Source organism: Lithobates pipiens, unplaced genomic scaffold, assembly GCF_037356315.1.
Source record: "Lithobates pipiens isolate NorthernLeopardFrog02 unplaced genomic scaffold, aLitPip1_a1.2 Scaffold_22, whole genome shotgun sequence".
NCBI classification, from domain to species: Eukaryota; Metazoa; Chordata; class Amphibia; order Anura; family Ranidae; genus Lithobates; species Lithobates pipiens.
The window spans coordinates 97,213,146-97,230,721 of NW_027507784.1; the positions used below are offsets into that span (position 1 = coordinate 97,213,146).

At 45.6% G+C, this 17,576-nt stretch overlaps 1 protein-coding gene across 18 annotated transcripts in view; it reads right to left on the bottom strand.

Moving 5' to 3' along the window:
- Positions 1-17,576, bottom strand: part of LOC143923970 (FAST kinase domain-containing protein 1, mitochondrial-like) — a 189,722-nt gene that overhangs the window by 96,585 nt on the left and 75,561 nt on the right. For 17 of the 18 annotated variants that reach the window (XR_013261799.1, XR_013261798.1, XM_077447941.1 and 14 more), the window contains 2 exons: positions 16,413-16,544; positions 1,691-2,162 (listed from right to left, as the gene is read on the bottom strand). Coding sequence is in view for 16 of the 18 variants with exons in the window: in XM_077447941.1 (XP_077304067.1) it covers positions 1,691-2,162; positions 16,413-16,544 (604 nt within the window). In the remaining 2 variants the exon portion in view is untranslated. The remainder of the gene's footprint in view (positions 1-1,690; positions 2,163-16,412; positions 16,545-17,576) is intronic. The other variant, XM_077447945.1, reaches the window with a different exon arrangement.

The window sequence follows — 17,576 nt, forward strand, 5'->3', positions numbered from 1 at the left end:
AGAATATATATCCAAAAATATATATAAAAAAAAATAATTTATTCATCAGTTTAAGCCAATATGTATTCTGCTACATATTATTTTTGGTAATAAAAATAAATAAATAAATCGCAATAAGCTTATATTGATTGGTTTGCACCAAAGTTATAGCATCTACAAAATAGGGGAAAGATTTTGGGACCTTTTATTTTTCCTATTGTTTTTACTAGTAATGGCAGGGATCAGTGATATTTAGCAGGGCTGTGACATGGCGGAGGTGTTTCTAACTGTCAGGGGGACAGACTGACTGGGGGTAGAGAGAGATCCTGTTCCTCATCACTAGGAACAGCTCCCTCTCCTCCCATGTCAGAACATGGATATGCCTTGTTTACATTGGCAGCTTCCTGTTCTGCCTCACTTGACTGATGGTGGGTGGCGGGTGGACATCGAATCCACTGGACCTACGGGCAAACTCCCGCAACAAGTGGTGTGGGTGGGCATGCGCCTGCAGTACCACATGCACAGACTGACCTACATGCAAGTTGGTTTGCGCAACCTAGCAGCCTTGCTTCAGTATATATGCGGAAGGTGGTTGGCAGCTATGAAGTGAGTGAGGTAACCCTGTGTAGAATTAATGGAAAGAGGTTTTATTTTTGATAAATAAGTACATTAATGCTATATTGTTACATGGGGAACTAGAATTTAGAGGAAAAAAAAATAAGGTGAAACTTGGCCTTTAGTGCTCATGCACACGGACGTTTTAAAAAAACTGGCTGCAAAGCTAGCTCCGACGCCTGGAAAAATCTTCGTTAAAAACGTGATTTTTACTGCGTTTTGCATTGGCGTTTTTGCACGTTTTTTAGCGTTAGCGTTAAGTAGCGTTTTTTAAGAAACACATCTCTTGGCTATAGCACTCAGAAAACAAAGAAAATATGTTGCGCGTTTATGCGCGTTTTCCCACGATTCGCGTTTTTACAGCTCTAGCTCCACGCCACGGAACGCACTGGTCCTGGGTTTTTTTTACAGCTTAAAAACGCCTATGCCATTTGCAGCTCAAAAACGCCTAGGTGGGCATGAAGCCATAGACTAACATGGACAGCCGTTTTTAAGCTGCAAAAAAAGCTCAAAAAAGCGGCTGTAAAAACGTCCGTGTGCATGAGACCTTAATGTCATTATTTGTTAACACATCATTAAAATGTACTATTCATATGCAAGTAGTGTAGCATACAGCTGGAGGAGTCTCTGTTCACATGCCTAGACCGTGATGCTTTGCAACACCTGTCAAACTCACCCATTCAAATCAGCAAGACCACAAGACAATCTCTTGCCTTGGGGTTTTAGGGTGTTTAACATTTAAAAAAAAAAACACAAGCATTCAGGAGGTGGTAGGACTGCCTCCTGTCTGGAAGCTGCTGTTCAGCCATCCTCTGAAAAATGATCTAATGCAGCATATGACTATCAACTAGAAAGGCTCAACATTGGGTGATGCACAATGGGTGAGATTTTGCTTCAACAGGGCATTCTGAAACCTAAACAGATGAACATGCAGTCTCCTCCAAGTATTTACTTTGGGTCTATCAGTCAGTCAATTTCTAGATTATGTTCTTCTTGTGATGTGATCAGAAAAAGAAAACATATCATTGCGTTCCATAAATATCCATGTGGCAGCAAATGCAATAGGAAAAGATCAGAAAGTGACTGCAACCCTTACCTTTGGGACATTTGCTATAGTCTCTGCTGCAATTTTATCTAGGATTGGAGTGCACCTTGTTCGGCTGAAATGAATCATTTTAGACAAAGGTGCAACATTCCTATAGGTAATTTGAGGCAGCAAATGCTGGCAGGTATCCAAGGTGGCTTCCACAAAGACATCCTGAAACCGCTGTTCCATAATCACATCCTTCATCTCCTCTAAGAGAACGTCAAGGTTCTCCATATTCCTGATCTTTCCCAGTGTATACGTGTTCATTTTTTTGTACAAATTGTTATTTTTTTTTTGTGGATTTTTCAACAACCAAAATATGACATCAGCAGCCATTTGAATTATTTGGGACAGACTACACCGCAGAACAACAGCATCCAGCTTAGAAATGATGGCCTCATCCACACTTCCGGGGGACATCAGGAAGAGGGCATGGGTATACGCTATTATATTTCTTGGGATAAAACTCGCCTTTAACTTGCTGTGCAAAGACAAAATAAAAGCATTTTAGAAATATCATTTGATGGAATGAAACTTAAAGCCCAAACCCGCATTTTTACACCTTTTTATTACAGTTAACCCCCCCCCCCCCAAAAAAAACACCTTAAAAGGGCACAGATTTTCAGACTAAAAGGACATTATGTCATTTACATAGTCTTGACCAGAATTAAAAAAGCTTTAATACAAGTCTCTGACCTCTCTAGCTGATTGTATTGTGTAGTGAATGATTCTCAATGAGCACAACAAAGACTCTGAAGTCCATTCTAAAGGTTGTATTCACACTATAGCGTTTTTTTTTGAGCACATGCAAAATCACTTCGGCATGCATTTATGAAACTTGTGAAAAACACGTGTCACTCTTGTGATGCATTCAATATAACTATGCATATACAATATCTGGCTGGTGCCAGTGTACTGCGCACAGTTACTCTGCTTTAAAAAGTAACTGTGTGCTTTCAATGCAGATACTTTAAAGTAATTGTAACAAACATGTCTATAACTACCTGCTCTGTGTAATGATATTTCACGGAGCAGCCCAGATCCTCCTCTTCTGGGGTCCCTCCTGGCTCCTCCTTTTCATGAGGTACCCCCCCGGGAAGTCGCTTTCCATGGAGGGCACCTGTGTGGGCTCCATCCCGAGTCCTGCAGCTGCATCCATTGACACAGACCTCCTCTCCTGTGTCACAGCTTTTGATTGACAACAGTGGGAGCCAATGGCTCCTACTGCTATCAATCTGTCCAATGTGGAGAATGACAGCGGCTGGAGCCGCTGGGCTCATACACATCACTGGATCAGATCGGGTTCATTTAAGAAAAAGGGGGTGGGCGGGGGGGGGGGCTGTCTAGGGGCATTCTACAGCACAGGAGGTTTTTCACCTTAAAGGGTACCTTCACTTTCATTGGGAAAAAAATATAAATATAAAGCATATAAAAATAAAAATGAATAAATTTAGCATATACAATTGTAACAAACATCATATTGTAATTGATTATTAAAAATTACCTTTTCCTTTTCAATCTGCAGCTCTGTAATTTTCTGTAAAATGCAATGCAATATGGCTACTTGGAGGTCTTCTGTATGCAGAATGTGTACAGAACGCCCCCCAGAAACATTTCCTGCTTGTGTGATTGGCTCACTGATTTCCCCAGAAGTCTGCACTAAAATACAGGTCAGATTTTTTGCATTGGGTACTCCCAATAGGAAATAACGTCTAAAAGATGCAGATTTTCCTCATCAGAGCCCTAATTCTGCAGCAGTTGGTTGATAATTATGAAAGTACTCCCATTAGACTCACTCTGCATATGGGCAACGAGGAATAAACAATGATTTCTTCAGAATAACAAAAAGTTAAAGTCTGAAAGCAAGTTTGTTAAAATCTTTGTATTGTACATAGATCAGGGGAAGGTTTTTTCTCTCTCAACAAAAGTGGAGTTACTCTTTAATGCATAGAATGCATTAAGGTGAAAAACCTTAAGGCTTTACAACCACTTTAAATATTGGGGGCCCAGCAGGCTACACAAGAAAATATAAAAAGGACTCCATCTGTACTTTATTTAAGCACTTCCCAACCGGCGCACGGCGATGTACGTCAGCAGAGTGGCACAGACAGGCAAACGGGCGTACCTGTACGTACCTTTAAATTTGCCGCCATGCCATCACGTGCGCGTGGCCGGGACCTCCGAGTCTCGGATCGTGGGTTCCGCAGACTCGATCACCGCGGGGATACCCGCGATCGTCTCACGGGGAGGAAGAACAGGGAGATGCTAATGTAAAAACAAGTATCTCCCCGTTCTTCCTAGTGACAGTGTCACTGATCTCTGCTCCCTGTCATCGGGAGCAGAGATCAGTGATGTGTCACACGTAGCCACGCCCCCCCAGTTAGAAACGCTCCCCAGGGAACACTTAACCCTTACACTGCACCCTAGTGGTTAACCCCTTCGCTGCCAGTGTCATTTACACAGGAATCAGTGCATTTGTATAGCACTGATTGCTGTATAAAATGACAACGGTCCCAAAAATGTCCGACGTGTCCACCATAATGTCGCAGTCACGATGAAAAATCGCTAATCGCCGAAATTACTAGTATTAAAAAAAAAAAAAACACCACACCTCAATAAAAATGCCATCCCCTATTTCGTAAACACTATAACTCATCATCAGAGAACGATTGCTTTTTTTTTTTTTTTATGAATGCAAGGCATTCTCTGATTGGACCAGGTGGAGAGGCAGGGCAGTAATGGCATGCTTTCCACCTCTTCCAATTAGGGGACACTTAGCATTCATTCAGAAAATGCACAATATTCAATATAAACGAGGGGGGGGGGGGTGGCTAGAAATCAGCATAAAAAATAAATAAATAAAAAAAAAAAAAAAACTTAGTGAACTAGTGAAACTAAACCCACAAAAATACAACAGTGCGTGAAAAACCACCACAAACAGGGTATCCTCAACAGGAGTGATCCCCAAGACCGCAGCAAACTGCAGATGTAACAGTGCATTAACATAACAGTACTGCGTTTTTAATAGAAAAATCAGGAAAAATATCTATTGCATATTCAATTGCAACTACATGGCCACCTGCAAAACTTTGCGGCCAAAACAGGCATTACCACTGTGGACCTCAAACCACCAGATCAGTGAGTCTCTGACTGAGACTTGTCCCATTTTGTCAAAATCTCCTGCAGGACTCTGGTGTGAAACTGGGCATAAGGTACTGCCTCGAAGGAGGCTACCACAAGTTCCAGTATTTGCATGCAAAAACGGAGCGACGACCACTTGCGGTTCATCAGCAGCTTGACCGTGGATCTGAAAGTCTGCAATTTGTCTGAAGGGAGAAAAATTCGCTTCCCTGGAGTCCAACAGCAAACCTAGGTACTCCAGACGCTGAGTTGGCACAATCAACGACTTTTTGAGGTTCAACAGCCACCCAAATTCTTGCAGGGTCTGCATGGTGATCGCCACATCCTCCTCTAATTCTGAGGCGGAATATGCTCTCAGGAGGAGATCGTCTAGGTATCCCACGTTGTCGCAACAATGCCAAAACTGGAGCCAGTACCTTGGTAAAGACTCGGGGGGCTGATGCCAGACCAAAAGGAAGAGCCAAAAACTGGTAATGGGCTTCTCCGACTGCAAATCGCGGAAACTTTTGATGCCGAAGGCATATGGGTATGTGCAGGTACACATCCTGGATGTCTAAGGACACCAGGGAATCCCCTCGATGGAGTACAGCGACTACTGAGCAAACTGATTCCATTCTGAACCTCTGCAGTTTCAAAACGTGATTGAGGGCTTTTAGGTCCAAGATCGTACCCCTTCCTTCTTGGGAAGCACAAACAGATTTGAGTAGAATCTCTGGAAGCGTTCCGAGTCCGGGACCGGTACAATCACCCCGCGATTCAGCAAATCCCTTACTGCCCCCAACAGGGCCTCCCAGCCAACCGGGGATACGAGTATGCTGGAGGGGGAAGAATCTGTTTGGCAGCCAAGAGAGAAACTCTTGTAGCCTGTGGAAATCAGATCGCAGACCCATTGGTCGGATAACCAGGAGGACCACCGGGCTGCAAACTCCGAAGGTGACCCCCCACCCGAGACATGGGTGGGGGCAAACCTTCATGCGGTAGCACTTTTATTCGCAGGCTTGCAGTTCCAGGGAAGTTTTTGACCATCCGTGGGCGTCATGTCGGGCTGGGGACGTTTCATCGAAGCTCAGAGCGGACGAAAAAGCAGTTTGCGAGTGGAAAAAGAGGGCCCTTGCCTACGACGTGGCTCCTTAGCTTTCCTGGCCTGTGGGAATAGGTTACGCTTACCACCGGTGGCATTTTTAATAATGTCATCTAGTGAGGGCCCCAAAGAGCCAGTCGCCAAGGAAAGGAAGATCCGTCAGGACTTTTTTGGATGCCTGGTCAGCAGACCAGCATTTTAGCCAAATTAGGCTCCTCAATACCACAGCGGACACAGATGTACTTAAGGCCTTGCACTAGTTGGTCTGCTAGTTCCACGCAGACAGGGGACGCCTGTTGCTCTGCCAATTCGTGGTGTGGTTTCACCCACTCAGTGTCTGCGACACAAGTGCAGATGCCAGTACAGGTCGCACGGCAGACCCCACAACCGTAAGCCACCGCCTCGGCCTTCCTGTCCGTGGGATCTTTGAATGCAGGAGTCCCCTCAACTGGGATCGTGGTTACTTTATTTAACCTGGATACTGGGGGGGGGTCCACGACCGGAGGAGCCGACCATTTCTTGAGAAGGCTTTCCTCAAAGGGGTAACACACCGCCATGTATTTGGGGACCGAAAATGTCCGTTGCGGGCGACCCCATTCTTTGTAAATTAACTTGTCAAAATAAGTCAGATACCGGAACACCTTAAGTGAACGTGCTGGCTTGCGGGACCCAAAAGGTACAGGTACATCAACAGATGGATCCACTGGCTCCTGAATCTTCAGGGTATCACACACAGCTGTGATAAGTGCTCCAACAAGCGCTTTTTCACGCACGGACCCGGACGGGGACTCATCCTCACTGTCCGAACAGTCCTGGTCAGCGTTGTCTGACAAGACGGAGCAGGGGTCGCCTGCCTTAGCAGGACCCGAGTCTGCATCAGAGCTCTCCCCAGAGGACCGGGGGGGGGGGGGGGGCATGGGCCGTTTAGCACCTTTCTTCCCACGCACTGCCTCCATATTGGCAACGAACAAATTGAGGACCGCTGTCAGGGTGTCCATGGGGACTCATGTTGCAATTGCCTGGATTTTGGGGGAAGAAGCACCAGTTTCTGAAGCCATGCCGACACTACCCTGTCTGCAACCCGAAGGCGACTTAGGACAGTGACAGTCCCACCCTCCTTGCTGCCGCTGACTGAGGGGTTCTAACCCGCCGGACTCACCGCCCTGAGGAGTTCCGCGCTGTTCACCAGCTAGCCAGATCCCAGGTGAGAGCCCTCAGGGACGGACACACACACACACACACACACACACACACACACACACACACCTCAGCACTAATGCAGCAACCCCCCCCCCCCCCCCCCCCGTGAGGGGGGGGGGGAGGGAAGATAGGGACAGGGGAAAGAAGAGAGGGAGGTGAGGGACAGTAGTGATAGTATTACAACTATGCATAGTATTCGCCTAGTGATGGTTTTTAGCACACAGGGACGAGCTGTGTCGGTGGGTGAATATAAGAGAAAAATCCCATTAAGCGTATATTGATTGGTTTGCACAAAAGTTATAGTGTTTACAAATTATGGGATAGTATTACGGAATTCTTTTTTTTTTATACTAGTAATGGCGCAGATTAGCGATTTCTAGCGGGACTGTGATATCGCAGTGGACAAAGGTCAAAAACTAAATAACGCTTTTTTTGGGGACCAGTGACACCAATACAGTGATCAGTGCTACAAAATATGCACTGTCACTGTATTATTGACACTGGCAAGGAAGGAGTTAACATCAGGGGGATAAAAGGGTTACATTTGCCCCTAGGGAATGCTTCATGTGTGGGGTATAGCTGCACTGTGGGAAGATGTCTGTGATCCTGCTTAGCAGAAACACAAGATCTCTATCCTCCCTACTAGCAGAACTGCAATCTGCATTGTTTACATAGGCAGACCGCCTCCAATCACAGCGGGACCAGGTTGCTGGCGGCAAACATGCACGCCCCAGACCCAGAAGAGCGAAATCACGTACAGGTATGCGATTTCGCGCAGGCGGGCCACCATGCTGCAGTAAATATGCGTGGGGCGGTTAACATATTTCAACTGAACCTAAGCCAGGAAAAATAAAGCTGGCCACAATGATGGGGACAGGAGTGGGAGGGAGTAAGGCAACAATTGTTTTAAATAAGAGTCCTATTATGTTTTTTGTGTCATCTGCTGGTTCACCAACAATTAAAGTATCAGCACACAATTACCCTTAAACCTATACATTCTAAATAAAGAAACAAACATTCACTAACTATCCTTATACTGCTAGAATTAGTAATTAGATAAGTAAATATAATATAATTTACTATTTGAAAAAAAAATTCTTTACATTTTCTTTACACTTCTTCAGTTGCTTCCTGGTTTCTGTTCAGGGCCTCTACGAGTAAGCCTAATCATGGCAAAACGCATCAGGAGGGCATGGCCTGGCGGGGGGGTGATGGGTAATATGTTGGAAGCCAACTGCTTTGATTGAACTTCATGGTGAGACTTTATGGAACTGCAGCTTTTCTTCTTCGTTTTAACTATATGTGCTGAGCAGAATGAGCTGCTACAAGCCAACAACCAGTGCAGAGCAGGAATATGCTCTGAACTGGGAGTGGTGAAGTCCTTTCTCTATGTCTGCAGTAGGGCAATGCCTGAGCTAAGGGCAGATGAATTCCAGGGAGTAACTAGTAAATGAATCATCTGCCCTTACGCAATATAAAAAGAAAATTGTGATCAATCGGCGCAAACAAGTAACCTAACCTAAAAAGCCGATATAACACTCAAGGTCAAAATACATATCCTCAATAAACACTTTTTAAAATCATAAATAGTGCAGCGCTAATTAAAAACGAAACAAAAAATACATAAAGATTATTATAAAATGGATAGCTATAAAATCTTCAGAGAGATAGTCCATGCATGTAACCAGGGAGTAAAGGCAGAAAAAGTCCTCCGCTGTGAACACTTGTTTATTATGAGCATTATGAAGCACATCTATCCAATCTGGTGCAGTAAAAAACAGTGGGTGTTTATTATGAGCTGGATGTCTGGAAAAGCACCTACAGGTCTATTTAACCCCTTGTGCGGGGAAAGCTTTTGTTGACACGTTACCTCAATAGGTCTACTGTGCAAGGTGAGCGGCTTGTATTGCTGTCGGTGGCGATATTTTCACAAATCTGCACAAGATTGAATTGATTTTTTTTTTACAAGTAACGTGGCGTTTTATTGAAAAAAGTTCAAATGGTGTACACAGTATACAATAATATGACATACATTGAAACATTATTATAGATATCTGGTAGGGCCATTACATCCCATTGGCAATACAGTTATGAAGTGGCAAATAACAGGGAGAGTCTTTGGCATATAACATATGTTGGTATACATGTTTACATTCCACAACACAATATATCACACAATAATTAGGCCCGGTGAAGAATCCCACCTACTCCCTCAAATCAATCCACCAGCACCCTCTTGCTTTTGTTAGCTTGCCAGGGAGGAGGGTGAGACCTCACCCCGAGTCTCCTTCAGGGAGCTCACTGCATGTGGCAGCATTGCCTAACCAGGTTTCCCCCATTTTGCTATATTTGGCCTGACATACCCTGTGGGCGTAAGTTTATTTTTTGTATGGGAGTACTTTAATTGCGGTTATCCATTCCTGAAGTGAAGAGGGTAGAGCTTGCAACCACTTCCGTGCTACGAGTAGCCTAGCCATGTAAAGAGTTTCATGAAGAAATATCTTATGGAACTTGTCCGAGTCTGGGTCTATGAATATTCCCAACAGACACTGGTTAGGACCTCGTGTCAGGGGCGAGCCCATTTCATCGTGAATAAATTGCACAACGTGGGCCCAATAACGTTGAATCTCTGGACACGACCACAGGATATGGAAGAAGGTACTGTTGGGATGGTTACATCTGGAACAAAGGGAGTTTATAGTTTGGTTTATATTTAGCTATTCGCCCTGGTGTTAAATATGTCCTATGCAGGATGTATAATTGTGTGAGGCGATCAGATAGTTGAGACCTTCTTACAAGCATCAAGTGCCTCCTCCCATTCCTTGTCCTCCAGCTCCCCCACATCCCCAGCCCATCGCTCATTCAGCTTATATGCCTGTATCACTGCCTGGAGCCTAAGGAAAAAACTGTAGAAAATTGATGTTAACTTACGTGGGTCTTGTCCCGTAATAATATCTACAATGTCTAAGCTCTCCAAATTAGGTGGGGTGTTCGGAAACTGTCTGCAGGGCGTGGCGGAACTGGAGGTAGCGAAAGTACATAGTGTTGGAAAGGCCAAAGTCGTCGTTAAGTTGCTGAAATTATTTTACTGTAGTTCCCTGATAAACATCGGATAGATATCTCACCCCATGATTGAGCCAAAGTACGTGATCAGGTAACATCTGTAGTTTCCGGCAGCCCAGGGTTGTTCCATAGGGGTGTGTAAGAGTGTCAACAGGAGTTTCAGTTGGTGCCTAACTACTTCCCAGACCTTGCAGTGGTGGTAGAGCAGTCCCCTCCGACTGTCCAGTGGCCCTGCCACAGTGTGGTCTCTGAATATAACCTGGAATGCATGTGTAAGTACGCAGTCCGGAATTGGAGCAGACGAGCACTAAGTAACGATCCTTATCCTGTTTATCTAGGTGGTATAGGTGGGAGATCTGCGCCGCTAAAATAGTACAAGTTGAAATCGGGTAGGGCTGCTCCCCCTAGCTCCGCTGGATTTTTCAACGTGTGCCACGATAGTTTGTGATGACCCCAAAAGAAGAAGTAGGGCTTCGATAGATTTGAACAATCTAAGGGGCAGGTAGACGTGGGCATGCCAAAGAACATATAAGAACCTGGGGAGAAGAAGAGAAGAATAATTTTTATCAAGTTTATCTGGCCCATTACTCCCAGAGGGAGTTTGGCCCATGTCTGAATCCTGGCTTTCATACTCGCAATTAGGGGCTCTATGTTTAATTTTACATAGTCTTCCGGAGTTTGGGTAATTGTGACACCTAGGTATTTCATGGAGCTGACTCTGAGGAGCGGAGTGGAGGCCTGGAGCACCGATGGAGCACCTACGTCTATGGGGAGTATCTGGGATTTCTCCCAGTTAATTTTAAGTCCTGAGTAATTACTGAAGGTCTGGAATATTTCAAGAGCCGTTTGCAGAGAGGGACCTGTGTCTGCCAGGTATAGCAGCATATCATCTGCGTAAAGGCTAATCCTTTCCTCCAGATCTCCGCACCTCAAACCGCCAAGGTGATTTCTAGGCGTTGAAGCCAGGGGCGCTACGGCAATGGCATACAGTAACAGTGACAGAGTACACCCCTGCCGTGTGCCCCTGGAGAGGGGAAAAGGGTCATATAGTCTCCCGTTAACCAAGATCCTGGCACAAGGGCCGCAATAGAGGAGACAAATACACCTAATAAAGCAGGGTCCAAAACCAAAACTTGTCAGGTATCCCCAAAGATTCCCCCACTCCACTGAATCGAACGCTTTAGCAGCGTCAAGGGACACCACCGCCCTAGAGCCAAGCTGATCGTGGTGTGCCTGTATATTTATGTGGAGTCTCCTTAAGTTATAAGCTGTTTTTGGTGGGCATGAACCCCGTCTGGTCAGGGTGGATAATCTTGGGGATAACCACGTTCAGGCGTATTGTCAAAACCTTGGCCAGGATCTTGGTGTCAAGTTGGAGCAGAGAAATAGGGCGGTATGATTCGGGGAGTTCCAAATTTTTTCCCGGTTTGGGGATAAGTACGATATAGGCTTTGCGCATAGAAGGGGGCAAGGTTTCAGATTCAAACATATGCGAGAAGAGTTCCTGGAGTTTTGGCGTTAGGGTTTCGGCGTATGTAGTATAAAATTCAAAAGGGTAGACCGTCTGAGCCGGGTGCCTTTGATGTGAATGCCTCTGCGATGTCATCAACGGTGATGGGGCCTCCAGCTGTTCAGCCTGGGATTGTGTGAGTACTGGTAAATCTATATCATTTAAAAGTGTGGCTATTCCCTCTCCAGGGTCTGCAACTGCAGAGTAATAGAGAGATGCAAAGAACGTCCGGAACTCCTTCGGCCACTTCATGAGTGTCTGTTATTAGCGCCCCACTGGAATTGCGTAGGGAGACCACATTTGGAGGTTTGTAGTCCAAAAGGGCCAGATAAGCCAACAGGTGACCAGCACGCTCTCCGCATTTGTATGACCTTTGTTTTATATATAAGATGTTCCTCTCAGCTTTTTCAAAGTGGAGACCATTCACCACCCTAGACTGCAATCTAAGAAGGTCTGCTGTGATAGGGGAAGGGTTGTTTGTAAATTCCTGTTTGGCAGTGGCCAACTGTTGTTCCACTTGTACTAACACCCGCGTCGATGCCTTCCTGTAGCGAGAGATTTTTTGGGAAAGGTATAGACGAGCGTGGGCCTTAAATGAGCCCCAAACTATCTCAAATGGTGCTGTGTTACGATTGGTTTGAAAATAAAATTCCCAATCGGATCACGCCTCCTCCAGCCCCAGGGTCACGCTCAACCAAAAAGGATTGAGCTTCCAAGTGTAAGATGTAGGTGGCCCCTCAAGCCGAAGCTTGATCCAGTAAGGAGCGTGGTCAGAGAGTACCAGGGGATTGAAGCCAACATCGCCCAATCTGGGAAGGAGGGTGCGGGATACAAACACAAAATCAATACGCGACATGGTGGTGTGCAAAGCTGAGAAGCACGAGTACTGCCTGTCCGAGGGATGTCTGTGCCTCCATGTATCCACCAGCGCGAGGTCCGGGATAAATTTGCCAAATCTGGTTGGGCCGGGGCTGTGCGTGTCTAGAGGAGTCAGTGTGAGACTGTCAATCTCCCTGTTCATCACATTATTAAAAATCTCCCATCCATATTGTGGGAAATTGGGACATAAATGCTAATCTTTCATTCAGGACTGTAAATCAGAAAGGAGGAGGTACGTATATCGCCAATATTAATAATTCCAGGCCATTTACTCTCGCATGTAAGAATAGGCATCTACCCTGAGGATCTGACCTGAGCAACAATAATGAGAATTAAGCCGTTTTCGCTACAAGGATTGCCACACCCCTGGAATTGGCAGAGTAGGGGGCTTGATATACCCATCCCACCAAGGGTTTTTTAAGTATCATCATGAGTTGGCCCATCAGATGTGTTTCTACTAGTGTTATGATCTCTGCTTTTTGGGCCTTAAGGTAAGAAAGAACTGCATTGCGTTTAGGCTTGGCTCTTATCCCCCTGACATTCCAGGTAAGGCATTTCATGTTAGGCATGGTGACAGGTATGCATGACAGTGCTGGAAGGATACCAATCTAGCCCCCCAGCCCCCCACCGAGTACAAGTACAAAGCATGTCATTTTCCTGTAAAACACTTTTAACCACCATTTACCATCTGTACATATGCGCAGTGAACACCAATGTTTTAAATCTAGAACCCAAACTTTAACTATAAACAGTCCTCTAAATAACACACTGGACCGGCCGGCACGACCCCACCGCGGTGTAACTACCAGGGTGCTGTGCAAAGGCCGGGCCGTCCAGGGAAATCAACCTTGTACAATAACACTTGTATCAGCGTTCCGAATGGACCTAAGCAGGTCTCTGTTGGTCTTTGATAAACCTAGGGGGGCGATTAATTGCTGCAAAACGGGCAGCAACATAAGGGGCACGACCCCCTGATACATCCACTCACAGTCTGTTGTGCAGGGGGTAAAGCAGGACATGTCCCAGTTGTCAAGACGGGCCAAGGCCTGCTGCAACATTTGGAAATGTGGGGCTTCTTATGCAGGCGTAAACAGACTGGCAGCGTGCCAGAGGTGTACAACAAGGGACTGGGAGTCACTCCGACTGTGGAAAAGAGAAGTCCGTGAGGATATAAGCCTGGGAGTACCAAGGGGGCTGCATAATAAAAGGAAACGGATGGGATTGGGAGCAGTACAAGTGATATGGTGATATGGTTCCCAGTGGGGGCACAAGTACTACCCAGGACATTTTTCCCCCCCATTAGGAGTATAGTATACAGTACCTTGAGTAGGGCTGTCTCAATCCCTAAAGAGGAAGAGTTCGGATACGGCGGCTCCCCAGCATAGTCCCTTCACTGTAAGGCGGTCGCAGGTTCAAACTCGACCATCAGGGCCTCAGGCTGCATTACGTGCGGGTGCTGCTTCGTTCTCCAGACATGCAAAGACAGCTTCTGGGGTGTCAAAGAAGTGCACCCGGTCTTCTCCCACCACCGAAGCCTGGCCGGGAAAAGCATGGCGTAGGAGTAATGGCGTATTCTCAATTGACGCTTAGTCCTAGTAAAAAGTGCTCTCTTCTTCTGGACCTCTGCCGAGAAGTCCGAAAAGACCCTAATTTCAATGTTTTTGTACGGAATATTTCAATTTAGCCTCGTGAGACGAACAACTGCGCCATGGTCATGGATGTTTAGCCTCTTAGCAATAAATGTTCTAGGCGGTGCGCCCTGTGGAGGGGGTCTGGCGGACAGTCGATTTGTCCTTTCCACAATGAAGAATGTAGAGAATTCCGCTCGACCAAATGTGGTGAATAGTAGTTGCTCGAAAAATGTAGGGGGGGGGGGGTCGGGTCCTTGCTCCCCCTCGGGCAGCCCAACAAAGCGCAGATTGCACCTTCTTAGACGATTTTTTATATCGTCCTGCTTTGCCATAACTGCAGTAAGTTGGTGATGTAGGCACTCTGTGGCGATTTGTAATGCTGGTAGCTCATTCTCCACGTGGCTGATACGGGTCTCCGTTTCCGTGACCTGCTCTCTAACTTCTGCATGTCCTGATGGAGCAGGGAGACATCCACCTTGACCTCCTCGATCTTACCCATCAGGACACTCTTGCAGTCGGAAATAGCCTCTAGCACTCTGGCATTCGGATCAGCCGTGGAGGTAGAAGAGGAGCTGGCACCATCTTCCTCCACAGTCTCCCTCTCCATGTGGAGGTACTTAGCCAGCTTAGCGGAGGTGTCCGCTTCGTTTTCGGTGAAGACGTGGCTTCCGCAGGTGCAGGTTGTAGTACAGCCTGTATTAAAGCTATTTGGCAGCGGCGATAGCAATGTCGGATGTATAGCAGGCAGAGCTCCCATTCCGGTCCAGGCCACTCCCCCCAAAAAGCATTTTTACAAGCATAAGAGTTCACAGTGTTCTGCCTTACTCAATTTAGCCATGGCTAGAAATGCTGGAGTGTTTTTTCAAAGTGATCTCAAAAGTATGGAGACATGCATGGATGGGCGTTACTTTGGATATTAACCACTTGCCGCCCCCCCTATAGACAATCGACTGTGGCAAAGTGGTTTCATAATCCTGATCGGACGTCATATGACGTGATCAGGATTATGAGCCGCTGCGCGCCCCAGGGGGCGCGCATCGCGGCGATCATTGTTGCGGGGTGTCAGTCTGACACCCGGCAACTACAATCTCGGTAAAGAGTCTCCGACGGAGACTCTTTACCACGTGATCAGCCGTGTCCAATCACGGCTGATCACAGTGTAAATAGGAAGAGCCGGTGATCTGTCAGACGCGAGTAGAGGAGAGCCGATCGGCTGCTCCTCTGACAGGGGGGGGTCTGTGCTGATTATCAGCACAGCCCCCCCCCCCCGAGGATGCCCACACTGGACCACCAGGGACGCCACCAGACCACCAGGGAAAAGGTAATCCTCCCTAGACCACCAGGGATGCCAGTCAGCACAATGGATGCCAATCAGTGCCCATAATGGATGCCAATCAGTGCCCACAATGGGCATCACTGATTGGCATGCATTGTTTGGCACTGATTGGCATCCATTAGTACAGTATAACACCAATGCCACCTATGAGTGCCCACCTGTGCCGCCTATGAGTGCCCACCTGTGCCGCTTATCCATGCCCATCTGTGCCGCCCATCCATGCCAATCCGTGCCACCTATCAGTGTCCATCCGTGCCACCTCATCAGTGCCGCCTTATCAGTGCCCATTAGTGAAGGTGAAAACGTACTTATTTACAAAGTTTTGAAACTGAAACAAAGAAAAAACTTTTTTTTTCAAAATTTTCGGTATTTTTTTATTTGTAGCGCAAAAAATAAAAACCGTAGAGGTGATCAAATACCACCAAAAGAAAGCTCTATTTGTGGGAAAAAAACTGATAAAAATTTCATTTGGGTACAGTGTAGCATGACCGCGCAATTGCCATTCAAAGTTCGACAGCGCTGAAAGCTCAAAATTGGTCTGGGCAGGAAGGTGTTTAAGTGCCCTGTATTGCAGTGGTTAAAAAACAAATTAAAAAGGGTTTTCTTTTTGCAGTTCTCCAAAAGTTAGACCCCCATACACACTATTAGATTTTCTGCAGATTTTTGTCTTCAGATTTACCAAAACCAAGGGCCTGCCTGATTGCATAGAAATTGAAACTCTTAAGGTTTGACCTCATATTATATGGCTTTGGTAAATCTGAAGACAAAAATCTGCAGAAAATCTGATAGTGTGTATGGGGCTTAAGACTTCTCTAACTATTCTGCAATTTATACTTCAATTGAGACAAAAAAAGAAAAAAAGGAAAAAAAAAAACACACACCATACATACCATATTAAGTGCTGTTGTAAATATGCAAGCATGTCTTTATTTTGGTATGACAAAGATGACACTGCCTTTGTTATTATGCATAGATCTTCTGACTTGTAGAGATGCAATTTTTTCATTACCAAGGAAAAAATCCTAAAAGAACAGATCAGGAGAAAAGCTCAAAAGACAGCAAAATGTTTCATAATCTCCAAACTATTAACCACCGACCACCCGCTGCATAGCGAGGGACCTGATGCGTGTGGTCGGCGGGTGCGATCACGTGCACGAGTGCTAGCATGGGGATTTGTGTGTGTAAACATACAAATCCCTGTGCTGTCAGAGGAGAGGAGACATCTTATTTGTTCCTAGTAAGTAGGAACAGCGATATGTCTTCTCTCCTACTCAGTCCTATCCCCATACAGTTAGAACACACTGAGGGAACACACATTTAACCCCTTGATCGTCCCCTAGTGTTAACCCCTTCCTAATCAGTGTAATTTACACAGTAATCAGTGCATTTCTATAGCACTGATCGCTATATAAATGTCAATGGTCTCAAAAATTTGTCAAAAGTGTCCTATCTGTCTGTTGCAATACATCACAATAATCGCAGATCACCGCCATTACTAGTAAAAAGAATAAAAATGCCATAAATCTTTTCCATAGTTTGTAGACGCTATAATTTTTGTGCAAACCAAATCAATCAATATACGTCTATTGTGATTTTTTTTATTTATTTTTACCAAAAATATGTAGAAAAATATATATTGGCCTAAACTGAAGAAGAGAATCTATTTTTTTTTTTTGAACATTTTTGGGGAGATTTATTATAGCAAAAAGTAAAAAATATTTTTTTGTGTATAGCGCAAAAAATAAAAAACTGCAGAGGTGATCAAATAGCACCAAAAGAAAGCTCTATTTGTGGGAAAAAAAATAGGATTTTTGTACTCGCCGTAAAATCCTTTTCTCTGAGTTCATTGCACAACTCCTTCAAATCTTGATCGTAGGGTTATCATCCCACCTTCAGGAGAGGACTAGGCAGAACATGTAACACATGTAAAAACAGCAAGACTGCATAGTTCCACCCAGGGGGCGGTTCCTCTGGCTATAACCCCTCAGCCTGCTTCCTGCAGCTCAGTACGTCAACAAGCAGTAGAACGTAAAATAGGAGGGGTGGGTGCGGTG